General features: G+C 38.9%; 1 protein-coding gene across 2 annotated transcripts in view; it reads left to right on the forward strand.

Moving 5' to 3' along the window:
* abhd12 (abhydrolase domain containing 12, lysophospholipase) overlaps nt 1–16746 on the forward strand; it is a 150860-nt gene that overhangs the window by 106509 nt on the left and 27605 nt on the right. For both annotated transcript variants that reach the window (XM_043696423.1, XM_043696424.1), the window contains exons 8-10: nt 420–549; nt 4421–4458; nt 8826–8905. In XM_043696423.1, the coding sequence (XP_043552358.1) occupies nt 420–549; nt 4421–4458; nt 8826–8905 (248 nt within the window). The remainder of the gene's footprint in view (nt 1–419; nt 550–4420; nt 4459–8825; nt 8906–16746) is intronic.

A 16746-nucleotide genomic window follows, 5' to 3' on the forward strand; every position in this document is an offset into this window, starting at 1 on the left:
TCTTTCCTACCTGTCCACTCCACCCTCCTCTCCGACCTATCACCTTCACTCCCACCTCCATCCACCTATTGCACTCAGTTACCTTCTCCCCAGCCTCACCCCCTCCCATTTATCTCTCCACCCCTGAGGCTCACAACCTCATTCCTGATGAAGGGCTTTTGCCTGAAACATCGATTTTCCTGCGCCTTGGATGCTGCTTGACCTGCTGTGCTTTTCCAGCACCACTCTAATCTGGACTTTGATCTATTTGGAGCAAACCTGAATCCTAGAAAGTGATTAGCAAAGTATAATTCATTCTTTGGGTTAATTGCTGTTTGAAGTGGAAGGCCTTGTTCCTAGCTTGCAAGACTTACATGTCAAAATCGAATTAAGTGCCTGTTTGTTAAATTTTTTGATTTTGGTTTGTCTTTTGAATCCAGGATGGGGAGACTCTGAAGGAACCCCGTCAGAGAGCGGAATGACCACAGATGCTGTCTACACTTATAAATGGTTGAAAGCAAGAAGTGGTAAGAGTTCAGTCTACATCTGGGGCCATTCGCTAGGAACAGGGTAAGTGATTAAGTATGAAGATCCCACTTCATGGAGACATTACTGGCTGTCTGCAGCTATTTTATTAAAATAACTAATAATCCAGGTAAAATCTGATAAAGGCAGCAAGACATTTTTTGAGATTTTCCATCTCTCTAAACTCATCTAGGAAAATGAGAGGCTGGAATTTTTACTGGCATATTTCAGAAATTCAAAAAAATCATTGGATAGAGGTTGCATATGAAAGAATTGGACTGTATTAGACTTCCTTACATCATCTATGCTGGAGATTCTGGTAAATCTCCTCCTGACTCCCTGAAGCCCATTCACCATTAACGAGGCACAAATTAGGAGTGTGATGGAATGTTCTTTGCTTGCCCAAATGGGGGAAGCATTAACAACATCCAAATGCTTGATACTGTCCAGGCCCCACTTGATTCATACTCCATCCACTGCCTGAAACGTTCACTTCCTCCACCACAGATGTACAGTGGCAGTTATATGTACTATTTGCAAGATTCACTGCAGCAACCCGCCAAGGCATTTGACAGCACCTTCCAAACCTGCAGTCTCTATCATCTAGAAACACAAGGTAGCACCACCTGCAAGTTCTCCTCTGAGCAAGTTCACCATCCTGACTAGGGACTACATTGCTATTCTTTCACTACTGCTGAGTAAAACCTGAGAAGTCCCTTTCTAATAACTCTGTGGGTGCATCTACAGCACAGAGACTGTGGTTGATCAAGAAGGCAGCTCTCCTCTACCACCTAGAGGGCAATTAAAGAATGGGCAATAATTGCTGAGTTCGCCAGCGATGCCTGTGTCCCATGAATTAGTAATTTTAGCTTTTTAAAAAAAATATCAGTGCCATCATAATTGAGGAATTACTTATGTTCATAAGTTTTGGCTATTTTTCTGAAAGTCTGTTAAAATCATGTTTGTTATAGTTGCTGAGTGCTTCAAAGTTGGAAGTCTCCTATTAGAACTACAGGGAATATGTTCTGCCACCAGTCTCTGCTGTACAATTTAAATGGAAAGGAGTACAGTGTTAAACATCTGGAATTCACTGTCCAAAGATGACAAAAATATTTGAAGATAACACATTTACAGAAGTGTATAATGAGAGTTGATAAAGTGTGGCACTGGAAAAAGTGCAGCAGGTCAGGCAGCATCCAAGGATCAGGAGAGCTGATGTTTCATCCCAATTTCAGTAACTATGAATAACTTGTCACTGGCTGAAAAGTACTCTGACAGCTTTGTCATTTCTTATTTGTGAACTCCATGCTCCCTGTTCCACCTTCTGCATTCCATCAGTGTTAGGTTGCCATAAAAATAACACATTATAAAATGGCAAGGTACACTTTTGCTACAGTATAAATGATATTAATTTAGTTTTTTCTGTTCACATGCATCAGAACAATGGGTTTAATGGTAAACAATTGTGTTTAAAGTACTTTTACTAATTTGCGCATACAATACTGTCTTGTCTAAAAATGTTAGAATCCTTAAGAAATGCGCAAGATCTAATTTGAAAGCTCATAAAAATTTAGGCTGGAGGATCTAGATGACTCTGGCAAGCTAAGCATTTTATTGCCAACACTGGCTGATGTTCAGAAGCTGGCAGTGGGCTTGAGCTGCAGTCATCCTGTGATGAAGGTCCACCCATCCACCTCGCTTTGATATGAAGTTCCAAAATTTTGACCATGCCGCAATTTGTCTTGGAGGGAAGCTTGGAGGTGTTTCTTCATAATTGTGGCCATTACCCTTCAAGATGGCAAAGTTTGGTGTTCCCTCAGTCTTCATTATCTATGAAGGGTTGGGAAGTGGACTTGCAGCAAATAATACAACTGCAGATACCACTCCAATGTATCTCAAAGGTCTGCATGATTGGTTTACTGAGGCAGACAAGATGAAATACTGAGATAAAAATGGAGGTGGTCTGGGTACACGGATCCATGGCTCACCGGATAACAAGGACTGACTATTCGTTTGGACCATGCAGTCATTCAGAAATTATCAGCACAATAATGATTTCCAAGGTGCATTGTTGAGAATCCCAAGCACAATGCTACATTCCTGTGCCTTTATGCTACAGTGCCTCAACATAGTGTCATCCTACCTGTTGGAGTCAAATTCATCCTATGTTTTCGTCAGGTTACTTGATAATACCAATTTACATTGTAACATTATTGTTAATTGATTACTTCCTTTTGCTAGGTGCATTCATGGGTATTAGCTAATTCTGTGTGCATTTTGCCTCATTGCTAAAAATAATGGAGGGAGCAGATTAGGCATTTATTCCCTACAAACCAACTAGAAGTGTAGACAACTATAATGAGGAAACGTTTGAGAGAAACAAAGCAAAGAACTGTAAATAATTTGATTTGTACACATCACTTTTTAAAAACCTATTTTAAGTATTGTGATATTTAATACAGGTTTTTTTAATCTTAATGCAGTGTTGTCTCAGTCAATACAACAAGACTGAGAATGCATTCGATAGATTTGAGAGGCTGTAATATTTGTTATCTGTGGGAAAAGAGATTCATCCAATAATTAAGTTTGACCTTGAAACACCAGGTTAAACTAGTTTGTTACATTGTGAATGGACATGCTGAGTATTTCAGTTTCTGGCAAATGTGTGGAGACAAACAGTTAATGTTTCATGTCAATTATTCTTTAGTGCTGAGGATAGAAGTCTCATGGCACAATGATAGCATTTCTGCCTATGAGCCAGAAACTCTGGCCAAGGAAGGTGTATACATAACATGACGAAACAGATTGAGTATGAATTTGATTAATCCTTTCAACATACCAAAATTTCTAGTCAGTGATATGATGGAAGGAAATTGGAGCCTCTATCATCCCTATCCACAGCTCCAGGCTACAGTTTATATGTAAAAGTATATGTTGCTGCAGTGACCCTGACTCTTTGGAAATTGGTAGTTCATTTGGTTGAAATGACAAGTGTGGATAAGAATGGTACCAACAGCACATGAGTTTCAATCTCATTTTAGGAGGTGGTGGGTTCTACTTCCTTGCCTTACCTATGCTAGAGGACTTATTGCTTTGAGTTGAACCTGTCTTTGGACAGAATTCAGGATTAACTTGAAGATGTAGCACCTTTTTAAGCAAGGTAACTTGAAACCAAAAGCAGAAGGCTCCGACAGGCAATTGAAGAGTGCAACTCCATGAAGATTGGCGAAATTAACAGAGGAGGTATCCCTTAGGCACCTTCTAGCACCTATATTAGAGAGAGCCAGAGAGTTAAGGATATGACCAAAAGGAAATCTGCAACATGGCAGAGGAAATGCAAATGAAGTAAAAGATCAAAACTGTGTGTCGAGGAGGCGTAAATGTGAAAAGCAAAATTTATCACAATCAGCTGTCATGCAAAAGAAAATTCCCATTTTCTTTTACTTTTTACCACCATCTTTTTGTAATGTCTCTGCTACCTTCAAACCAATATTAGATTCTTTTCTTGATATTTCTTCCCTTTCCGACACGACCTCCCACCCCTACTTGGTTAGCTTAAAACTGTTACTCTCCAAATGTTTCCAAGTTCTGTCAAAACATCATCCATCTGAAACATTATTATTTCTCTTGCCACAGAATGCCAGACTTGCTGAGAATTTCTTTTTTTTTTGAGTTTGAGCATCTATAGTATTTTACTCTTACCTTTTGTTACATTGGTCAACAAGTGATCTTATCTTCTATTTATGCAATTCAATAATTAAGTAATTTTGATAAGTGGGATAGTGTACGCAAATGAAAATAGAATATCTGCTGTGTACTAACTTGAAGAAAGATATTCCGAATTCTTCTTTTTTGTTGGGTTCTGTTAAACCATGTTGCATCATGCTGGAAATAGAAAATTTCTCATCTTTTTCAGAGTTGCTACAAATGTTGTACGGCATCTAAGTGTGAAAGGTAAAATGCTTCAACCAACTTATTGCTTATGTTCTTGCAACAATCCTTTTATTTCTTCTAATTCTAACAATCAATATTGCAAAGATTAACCCTATGCTTTCTTAAATGAGTAGATCAATAAGCTACATACTAATTTAATGATGCTCAACTTGTTACAAAAATTAGTTTGCTAATGAAGTTCATAGTTGCAACATTCTTATAAACCCAAAGTCTATGGAACGTCCTAAAGCAGAGATTGGCATTGCCAATCTCATTTGACTCACCACATACCTCTGAATCATTGATAGCTGCATGCAAAATCACAAGGTAAGGAAGACCTATGGTGGTTCATTTGGTAAAAATGAATTTTCAGGAACTGTCCCACTATTGTAACATTCAGTTGCCTCTTAACTAATTCTGGAGCTTTCTTCTCAATTGTTCTATCCATGAATCTGTTCAATGCCTTTAAGTGCTTGTGTGAAAACTATACTTCAGAACAATTCCAGATGTGGCTTCTGCTAATTTGAATTACTTGCCCCCATTCTACTTGTTAATTTCAAATTAATCCAGATTGAGTTGTAAATTCTGTGTATTTAATATGATATTTTATTCAAGCAATATGTTTGAACCCAAAGATTGTTTTGCAGTGAAGATTGCACTGAAAATCTTATAGGCTAAGTAATCAAGTTGAAAATCGTGCAATTGTATAGCAATCATTTACCTTTCTATTGCCGGTCAAAAAGCTGGTAGAGCACGCTTTTCAAAAAAAATCAAGCTAATCCTTGTAACTGTTTTCATTAGAGACATTGCAATTACTTTTTTAAAAATGTGTTGAGAGGAATGTTAGTGCAGTACTCTTGGAAGACATCCACTGGTGATGTGTGGAATTACAGCTACAATTTTAAAGTCTGTAAAAACAATTTACTTTTACCTATTTAAGGTGCTCAAAAGATTCTGAATGTTCAGTGAATGTAGTATATTGTTTGCATCACAGCAACAGTAGGATAGTGGAAAAACAGTTGGCATTCTAGAAAATAAATTCAATTCTGGTTGTATATCTGGGGACTGAAAAGATGATTCTAAAGAATTACATTGAACAAATTTATTGCACAAAATCTCATTATTTTTCATGGCAGGTCTGTGCTAATGTTATGATCCACATGAGATCCTGTTCTATTTATTTAACCCTTTCCCATCAGCATATTAATTTCTGCATCTGTGAAAATGGCCTTAACCATCTATGTGGTAGGAAGTTCCACATTTGTACCTTCTCTGAATAAAGAAGATTCTCTGAATTCTTGATTACATTTATTAGTTGCTACCTCATATTTATCCTTTAGTTTTCAACTCAAAGCTTCTAAACATCAAAAATATTGAGCCAATTCATAGCTTTTAAAGAAATTCACCAGGCCATCTTTTCTTTGTCAGAGGAAAAAAACCTAGATTTAGTATTTCCTGACTTTCCTGGTATCATCCTTGTAAATCTCTTGAATATAAAATTTGTAATACAGAGATCAGTATTCTGATTGCAACCTAATCGAGATTTGATGAGCTGAAGTAAGAATCACCATGACCAAATTAGGCCAGAATAAGGCCATTCAGTTTATTGTGCATACACTGGTTCTGTTCCCTAGTGCTGATCTCCTGCCTTTCCCTATATCCCTGCACACCGTTTCTATCCAAATCATCCAATGCCCAATAATGGTGTCTGCTGTTGAAGTCTTGTCTGAAAGCAGTACACCAAAGGCTGCAATGGCAGTTTATGGCTCTTCTAAACTTGTTCTTTGAACAATGCTGTTGTATTTATTTCCTAAGGAACATATATTAGGCTGAAGAATTTAATACCGAAAGTAGCTAAATGCAGCTGGTACTAGCTCCTTGTGACATGATTCACATCAAAAATGCTGCTTTTTCACTGGATCAATATCGTGACAGGTTTATAATTGGCGCACTATTATAGATGGATGTCAACATATTTAATGACTTTTCCACAGAATTTAGGGTGAGTTTGGAAATTAATATTTATGATCACACCGCCAATTTAACGACCATAGGTCATGGCATGTATGTTGATCTGGTATTGTTTTTAAAAAAAAACATTTTCTGGCCTCCAAAATTATGATTTTAGCATGTGCTCTAAATGCCTTGGTCCACCCCCTTGTCAGTCGCAACATGCTTTATTCACATTAGTCATCAATCTCATTTTGTACGTCTTATGGATGAATGCAAGGAATTGAGCAAGTGTTACTGGCTGTATTGTGAAAATCCATTGGGGTTTAATACATAAATACATAAAGTAGACTCTTCATGAGCAATACAGAAAAATGAGTTATGCAATAAAAATATGAGTATGCAGTTGGTTTCAAACTAAAAGTTTTAATATCTGCCAACTCACCAAATGACCGTAGTGCAGTGAGGGAATTTGATGTGAACGAAGAATTGATGTGAGAATAGAAGATGATGCAATTCACCCTGAGGAGGATGCCCAAGATTAAATGGGCCATGCAAACAAATACTGATTACTGTCTTGAGCATGTAACAGAATGTGTCCTCAAATTGCCACAATCGATACTGTCACCAGAAATGCATTGTGTCTTTAAGCACTTAAGTGCCCCAAGTTAACTTTCCCAGCAACAAACAGTTGGGGTATTTGCTTTATGGAATTAAACTGACTGGTCTTTTGGAAAAGACTAAGATTTCTCAGACTAAAGACCTCTATGCCAAAGTTACTAGTTTTCAGTCGTTCTTTAGAAAATGGCAAAAAGTAGCGTATCTATTATGCCAGATTGATAACATGCATAAATGTGTATGAATTTAGAGATGTCTGACAGTCAAATTGTGGAGTGGAAAGGTTTCAAAAACAGTTTCAGTGAAAGTGGAAGGCTAGATTTGTGGTGGTACTTGCCTGCATGACCAAAAGAACAAAATTAAAGCCCATGGTAATTTTCAAATGTAAAATCATGCTGAAAATCTTTGATATTGAAGCTATTAGTGTATAAACTGTCATCAGGTCATGCAGAGAAATGTGGGTGAAAAGGAGGGTTTGTGGTGGATGTATGATTCTGAAACCTAAATTGGCATGTATAATTCTTGTGGTAGTATACTCATGGTGATACCACAGCTAAAGTGACTGGTGAACTCTTGTATCAGGTGCTAAAGGCAAATAATTTTATGGATTTAAAAGTTTTTTCATTGTGTTAAAGATATCATTGTATAATTGTTTTTTGTGTGTAAACTGTCACATTACCATGGATTACCACTTGTGTTTTTTCTCATTTCAAAATGGGAATCACCTACACTGATGATTCATATGTTATACTTAGCACAAGTCTCTCTTTCTCGGTCAGTCGCTCACACTCAACATACACACAGGTGCACTCTTTCTCTTTTACCCCCCCCCGCTTCCATGTCTGTTAGTGATGAAAGCACCAAAAATCGAAGTGGCCCTGTAAACAAATTATAAAAGTGTGCACAAATTATAGAGGGTACAAAAAATCCAGAAGTCCAATCGAATTTGGCTTTTATCTCATGGAATTTAGGAAATTATGCTTCAATTGTACAAAACCTTGCCTAGTTTACAGTTCACGGCACTGAACTTCGGGAAAGATATTTTAATATTATAAACGGTGTAGAATGATATGAAGACTTGGCAAAGGAATCAAGTTACAAGGACAGGTTAGTATAAACTTGGTTTGTATTCTCCAAGTTCAGAAGGGTATGAGGAGTTACCTAACTGAGGCCTTTAAAATAGTAGGTAACCTATTCTGTCTGACAGGAAATTCAAAGGGATATTATGCTAACGTGAAAGGTATGCAAAGTAAGAATGAAGTCAGGTAGCTGTTATTCTCGCAAAAGGTAATGGACATGTTGACCTTGTTCCTCCCAATTACTCGGGTGTTTGGTCAGTTGAAGCTTTTAAGGCGGGTTAATAGATTTTGTTGGATAAGGGCAAAGACGGGCAAATAGAATTGAGATGCAGAGCATTCATAATCTAATTGAATGACCAGAAAGTCTCTAGGCCAAATGCCTGCATCTGTTTCTACTTGTTTATTGGGTAGGATGAGGGGGCAAGTGTAGAAGTCTAAATCATTTCAAATATTGTAAGACCATCTGTATGACATAATGACAGCAGAAGGGCCATAAAACCAGATTCATGTAACATATTGAGCACTGAAAAAGATTTGTGGCACACACTTAACCAATCACTTTGTAACATATAACACTAAACATTCTGAACTCCACTGTTTGAAGGTGTTGGTTTCACAGGGTGCTGAGAGAAATGTACAGCCAATAACTTTTATTTAGCTTTCAATATATTGCATAGAGACTTTAAAATGCTATTTTATGTGGTTCTAATTTTGTTACATATGGCTGTTTTTCATTCTTAGACACCCCTCCAGATGCCTTAATTCTGGAATCTCCTTTCACTAACATTCGGGAGGAAGCCAAAAGCCATCCTTTTTCACTGGTAGGGGTCTTGTTATTTTAAATAATGTTCTAGATTATACTACAGAGAAGAGCATGAAACTGTACTTTTTTTCTGCCATCAGAATAAATCACTGCTCATCACTGTGGTGTATTGTACCTCTTGTAAGAAAAGCATTGTAAATGTAAGTTATACTGATTTCAGATATACTTGTTCACAACACTCTAACAGTGATGTGCATTTATATTGTGTCTTTAGTGTAATGAAGCATTCCAAGGTATCACAATAACAAAATTTGACTTCTCACCCACCTTCAAGTGTAATGTCTGATCAAGGATATTTTTAAACGAAATGGTTGTAGTAGAGGTTCATTGATGAATTTAAGGCTTAATGTCAGAATTCTAAAAGCACAGTTGCCAGCGATTGTGCAAAGGAAATCAGGAATGCCTAAGAGGGCAAACATACAAGGTGACATGCTTTGGCCTGAGAATGCCCACCCATGACTGTGGAAGGAAGAATCATCAGACCACTGAAGCTGAAATTGAATTACATAATGCATATCCAGTCACCTGTGCCATTTGATCGCATTGTTTGTACTGTTGTCTATCAAAATTACTGTGTAATATCAAAGACTCACTGGTCTTTTCCAGTCATATTTGTTACTTTATTTCAGAACCAATGTTAGCTTGGCTTATGAAGTGTCATTGATTAAGCTGCTTGAAGCATCTTGGATCCTTGACTTTATACATTGAGTACAAATGTGAGGAATTTCTAAAATTTATTATAAATTACTAGCTAGGCCTCAGCTACAGTATTGTGTCCACTTTTGGCCAATATGAATGGATTGCTGCTCAACAAAGCTGAAACCAATATTCTCGTGGGAAGGTTAACCACAGCCATGGAGGTGGATTTAATTGGGTTTAGCAGGGGAAAAACACCAAGATAAAATGTCAGAGAGAAGAAATGATGTGCAGAGAGGACTGGCAAAGACAAGTCCAGAAACAGGGAAGTCTGCAGAGGGGTGAGAGTGCGAGAGAGAGAGATTGCATTAGAATAAGGAACAGTATCGGCATAAAGCTAAGATAAAGTTGCCATGATCTTGCCATACCATAGGGCTGTGCGCTCATTAGAGTGGTGGTGGTGGTCTAACCTGAGTGTCACTTTGCCTCGGACAGTGGAGAGGCTGAGGAGAATTCGTTGGTAATCTCAGCCAGTGGAGAAATTGAATCCATGCTCTTGGCGTCATTCGGAATTGCAAAGCAACCAACTGAGTTAAACCGACTCCCACTGCAGGAATAGGAAGGATTAGACAGAGGATAGTTTAAAGTAGATTTGGAATTCATGTGTGCAAAGACATGTAGTATGCTAATACAATGGGCTGCAGGTAAGAGTTTCAAATGGAACTGCGATTTGGCAGCAATAAGTGGATACCCATTTCAAAGGAGGGGAAGATTAGGAAGATAATATATCTGGCTGAGGTATTTAGAAATGGTAGGCACAATCAGGAGTTGTGGCATCATTGATAATGTTACCCCATTGCTGCACTATTGTGATTTTTTTTGTTCAATGTGGGTGTTGCTGTCTGGGCCAGCATTTGTTGTCTTTCCCTAATTGCTCTTGAGTTACTGGTGATGAGCTGACTACTTGAATCATGGCACCTGGTGTAGATATACTCCGTGCTTTTAGGGATGGAATGCCAGGATTTTAATCCAGTGACAGTAAAGGAATGGTGATATATTTACAAGTGAGGATGGAATGTGACTTCAACAGTAATTTGATGGCAGTGATGTTCTTGTACACCTGCAGCTACCATCATTCCAGATGGTATGGTCAAAAGTTTGGAATATGCTTTCTAAGAAGTCTTAGTGAATGTTTGCAGTGCATCTTGAAAATGGCATACTGTTACTGTATTGGTAGTGGGGCAAGTACATTTTGAAGGTTGTGAATGTGGTGTAAATCGTGGGCAGGCTTTGGAGAGTCACGAGATGAGTTACCCTCTGCAGACTTCCCTGTTTCTGACCTATTATAACCACAATATTGACCAGGTCAGTCCAGTCCAGGTTTTGGCAAATCGCAACCCTCCGGATGTTGATGGGGATTCAATGATGATAATACCATTGCATGTTAAAAGGCAATGGTTAGATTCTGTCTTGTTAGAAGTGATCATTGCCTGGCATTAAGGTGGCAGAAATGTTACTTGCCAGTTGTTAGCCCATGCCTGCATATTGTCCAGGTCTTGCTGCATTTGGACATGGGTTGTTTCAGTATATAAGGTGGTCATCAAAGCAGGCTACTTTATCCTGTGGAAGAAGTCAAACTTCTTGTGTTATTGGAACTGCACATCATGGCAAGTGCGGAGTATTCCATCACAGTCGTCTTGTAAATCGTGGTTAGAGACAAAAAAACTGCGGATGTTGGAATCCAAAATAGACAGGCAGGAGGCTGGAAGAACACAGCAAGCCAGGCAGCATCAGGAAGTGGAAAAGTTGATGTTTCAGGTGTTTTGGGTCCTGAAGAAGGGCTACACCTGAGACGTCAACTTCTCCACCACCTGATGTGGCCTGGCTTGCTGTGTTATTCTAGCCTCCTGCCTGCCTGCCTGTCTTGTAAATCGTGGGCAGGCTTTGGAGAGTCACGAGATGAGTTACCCTCTGCAGACTTCCCTGTTTCTGACCTATTATAACCACAATATTGACCAGGTCAGTCCAGTCCAGGTTTTGGCAAATCGCAACCCTCCGGATGTTGATGGGGATTCAATGATGATAATACCATTGCATGTTAAAAGGCAATGGTTAGATTCTGTCTTGTTAGAAATGATCATTGCCTGGCATTAAGGTGTCAGAAATTTACTTGCCAGTTGTTAGCCCATGCCTGCATATTGTCCAGGTCTTGCTGCATTTGGACATGGGTTGTTTCAGTATATAAGGTGTTGTGAATAGTGCTGAACATTGTGCAATCATTAGCAAATATCCACATAACTTTATGGAGGAAAGAACGTTCACCTGGAGAACTCCTATAGTGATGTCCTGGAACTTAGGTAACTGACTTCCAGTAACTATAACCATCTTCTTTGTGCTAGATCTGACTCCAACCAATGGAGAATTTTCACCTAATTTCCATTGACTCCAGTTTATCTAATGTTGCTTGTTGTCAAATGCAGCTTTTGATTTGAAAGAGCAATCACCCTCACTTCCCCTCTGGAGTTTAGCTCTTTTGGTCCATATTTGAACCAAGGCTGTAATGGGCTTATGCCCAAACGTCGATTCTCCTGCTCCTTGGATGCTGCCTGGCCTGCTGTGTTTTTCCAGCACCACATTTTTCAACTCTAGTATTCCAGCATCTGCAGTCCTCACTTTTTCCCTATGAGTGCAGCAGGTTCTGCACCACAGGTCTTCAGTGCTATTGGAATATTGTCAGGGTCCAAAACCAATGTAGTATCTTGTGCCTCAAGGTTTTTCTAGGTTTCATGTGGAGTGAATTTAATTGGCTGTACACTGGCATTTGTGAAGCTGGGGACCTTTGGAGGATGCTGAGATCTCAGTTGTTGCACATGCTTCCCCTAACATGAGAATGAGGGATATTTGTTCAGCTCCGACCTCCAGTGAGTTGAGTTGCCTATCATTGTTCATGACTAGTCAGGGTAGGATAACAGAGCTTAATTGTGATTTGTTGGTTGTGGAATTGCTTAGCTGTATCTAACACTTGCTAATTATGCTGTCGGGTGTACAGTTAGACCTGTACGGATTTACATCATGTTAATGCCTTGTTTTTAGGTGCAGCTCCTGGGATACTGTCCAGACTCTTCAGTGAATCAAGGTTGACCCCCTGGCTTGATGGTAATGGTAGTGAGGGCGTTATGCTGGGCCATGAGATTGCAGATTGTGTTGGAATAATGTTTTGTTGCTGATGGCTAACAGTGTCTCATGGATCCTTATTCTCAAGTTGTTAGATCTGTTTGAAATCTCTCATTTAACATGGTTGTAATTTTGTACAGCATGCTACAGGTTTTTTATTGTGAAGATGGAGCTTCATCTGCACAAGGACTTGTTCAGTGGTCACTCCTACCAGTACTGTCATGGACAGATGCGTCTTCAGCAGACAGATTGGGGAAAATGATATCAAAGTCGAAGAGTGTGGTGCTGGAAAAGTATAGCATCTGACGTTTCAAAGCACAAGCTTTTCATTAGGAATCCGGGTGAAGAGCTTATGCATGAAACATCGACTCTCCTGTTCCTTTCATGCTGCCTGACCGGCTATGCTTTTCTATCATCACACTCTTCGACTCTGATCTCCAGCATCTGCAGTCCTCATTTTGTCCTAGACGATGAGGTCAAGTATGTTTACATTCTTATTCATTCCCTCACCACCTGTAATAGTGAAAAAACGCCTGTCTCCTTGATAAAGAAGAAACCTTCTAACAGGATAAGCTACTCAGTCTTCTGGGAACCTGAGTAGCAGAAATCAATATCTTTAACTTTCTGTTAAAATCTGAAAGATGGACTCTATTTCTTCCATTTAAAGACCCAAGTCAAATTTACTTTACATCTGAACTGAAAATCTAAAAATCTTCCAAAGCTAGTTGCATACATTTCAGGAGGGTCTATACACATCCCATATTCAATCACCCTGCCCTCATGCTTCTGTCATTGGTCATCCATATTTATATTTTCACTGAGCACCACCTTCTAATGCTAATTAGAAAACAACTGTTTGATTTTTGACTTTCACTATCACAAGCATTTTTGTCTATCTCCAATATGTGAATAACTAATAAGTGTTTAAAGAAGCTGGAAATAAAGTGCAATGTGTGATTCTTTTTCTTGGTTTGTCAAGGAAATTGATTTCAAGTCAATGGCCTGCAGCTATCTAGGCCCTAAGCTCAGACATTTATTCCCTAAATTTCTTTACCACTTCTTTTTAACATGTTCTAATAAACATTCCTCTTTGACCAAGCTTTTGGTCCAGTTTTCTAATATCATATACAATCTGCCATCAAATTCTTAAAATGCTCTAGTGTAACACCTTGGGATATTTTATTACCTTGAGGTTTTATGTAAGTGACATTTGTTACAATTGCTGAAGGCCCCACAATAATTCTATTTTTGCAATATTTATACCTTAACACATGGAAAAATCCTATAACCAGTACTTAATTTGAGTTATGGTTAATAACTTCTAAAAAATATTAAAGATGTAACTGACTTTCAGGGGCAGTTAGCTGGAGTCTTTTCAGTCTTTAGAGTGAATCACTCTGAATCATATGTTAATATCTGTAGTGAAACATTCAGTAGCTTTAATTTTGCAGCAGAGATACCCTTAGCAGTTAAAGTTGCTCAGTTCATGCCTCTTGCTTTAATTAGTTATCTATCTTATTCCATCATGAATCCTGCATGATCACAGTAAGTATTAGATGTATTAATTTAATGGTAATAAAATATTTAGATTAATCAGGTTTCTGTGTTTTCTTTTGAATGGCAATAGATGGCAGCTATTAATTTTTGTGGCTATGAACCCTGATCAGGTAGATTATAAAAGCAGTGACGAAAGTAGTTGATGATTTAAAATGGTATGGTCATCCATGGTGGACAGAGAGAGGAAGAGGGCAAGTTGTGAGGCAAATGCTGGAGATGGGACTGCCAGGAAGGAGGTGAAGAGGAAGGCCAAGGATCCGATGCGAAGCTGCACTAAATTGTGGGATTGGATAAGGAATGAGTCCTAGAGATGTACAGCACAGAAACAGACCCTTTGGTCCAACTCGTCCATGCTGATTAGATATCCAACCCAATCTATTCCCATCTGCCAGCACCTGGCCCAAATCCCTCCAAACCCCTCCTATTCATACACCCATCCAGATGCCTTTTAAGTGTTGCAATTGTACTAGCTTCTGCCACTTGCTCTGCTAGCTCATTCCATACATGTACCACTCACTATGTGAAAAAGTTGCCCCTTTGGTCTCTTTTATATCTTTCCCCTCTCATCCTAAACCTATGCCCTGTAGTTCTGGACTCCTTCACCCCAGCGAAAAGACTTTGCCTATTTATCCTATCCATGCCCCTCATGATTTTATAAACCTCTATAAGGTCACCCCTCAGCCTCCGATGCTCCAGGGAAAACAACCCTAGCCTATTCAACCTCTCCCTATAGCTGAAATCCTCCAACCCTGGCAACATCCTTGTAAATCTTTTCTGAACCCTTTCAAGTTTTGCAACATCTTTCTGATAGAAAGGAGACCAGAAATGCACACAATATGTCAACCAATGGCCTAACCAATGTCCTGGACAGCTGCAACATGACCTCCCAACTCCTGCACTCAATACTCTGACCAAAAAAGGAAAGCATACCAAACGCCGCCTTCACGATCCTATCTACCTGCGACTCCATTTTCAAGGAGCTATGAACATGCACTGTGACTGAAGACAAAAAGGCAATTAACCAGTATTTTGGCAATCCCATATAAACGGGAGAAACTGAAAAACAGTGATGAAAGTAGCACTTAAATCTTTGCAGGGCAGCTTTCTAATCTTCTCAAGGAAATTAATTTCTGATTTTGGGAAACTACAAGACAATTTTGTACCATTTGGCAGGGGGTGGGGGATGGGGGTGGAGAATTGGGAAGAAAAGCCAAAATTTGCAGTGTGCTGAAACACCATGTATGTAATCTACATTATGGTTTTGAGCTTGTTGAATTTGTCATTCTGGTTGTGCGATTGCAACTATGGAGTAAGGAATAAACACCTTGTCTCCCAACCCTCAACACCACTTTTCTTGTTGACAGTCATGTTGGCATCACTTTTTTAAAAACAAAGTCATGATATGTGGGTGTTGCTGGCTAGGCTGATGTTTATTGCTCATCCCTTATTGCCCAGAGGGCAGTGGAGTCGCATGTAAGCCTGACCAGGAAAGGACAGTCAACTTCTTTCCCTCAAGGACATGAAAGAACCAGATGGATTTCTCCTGGCAATCGGCAACTGTTTCATAGTCATCATTGGACTGTTAATTCCAGATGTTTATTGAAGTCAAATTCCATAGCAAAATTTGAACCTCGGTCTCCAGAACATGGCCTGAATCTCTGGATTGATAGTCTAGTAATAATTCTACCAAACCATTGCCATGCCCTATTGATCTGTTCTGTTGCAATATGCTATGTTCCTCTGAGATTATGCACAATTTTATTAAAAACTGAATTTGTGCTTTGGGTTAAATAAGGTTATTGGTTTTTGGGCACTGTAAAAACTTCCAAAAAGTTACAGGAATATTTGATTTTAGTTCATTTCTTGCCTGAGTCAGAAAACTGTAGATCTAAACAACGTCTTGTGTTTTGAGTGGATTATCTAGGTTGACCTGTGCAACGTAATATTTGATGTGATAATAGTGTCTCACAGGTGCTAACTTGCAGTATAGATTAAGTAAAAGCCTGATTTTCTTGTAATAGTAGAGTTGTACAGCATAGAAACAGACTCTTCGGCCCAATTGGTCTGTGCTGACCAGATATCCTAAATTAATCAAGTCCCATTTACCAGTGTTTGGCCAATATCTCTCTCAACACTTTTTATTCATCCAATAATGTATCCATTTAAATAATGTAGCCTTTTAAATGTTGTAATTATACCAACTTTCACTTCCTCTGGCAGCTCATTCCATATACCACCACCTTCTGCATGAAAAAGTTGCCCCTTAGGTCCCTTTTAATATCTTTCTCTATGGTTTTGGATTCCCCTACACTCGGAAAAAGACCTTGGCTATTCACTCTATCCATGCCCCTCATGATTTTATAAACCTCTATAAGGTCACCCTTAAGTCTTCGCTCAGAGAAAATAGCCCAGCATATTTAGCCTCCCCTTATAGCTCAAACTCTCCAACACTGGTCACATCCTTGTAAATAT

Source organism: Chiloscyllium plagiosum, chromosome 9 (genome assembly GCF_004010195.1).
Source record: "Chiloscyllium plagiosum isolate BGI_BamShark_2017 chromosome 9, ASM401019v2, whole genome shotgun sequence".
NCBI classification, from domain to species: Eukaryota; Metazoa; Chordata; class Chondrichthyes; order Orectolobiformes; family Hemiscylliidae; genus Chiloscyllium; species Chiloscyllium plagiosum.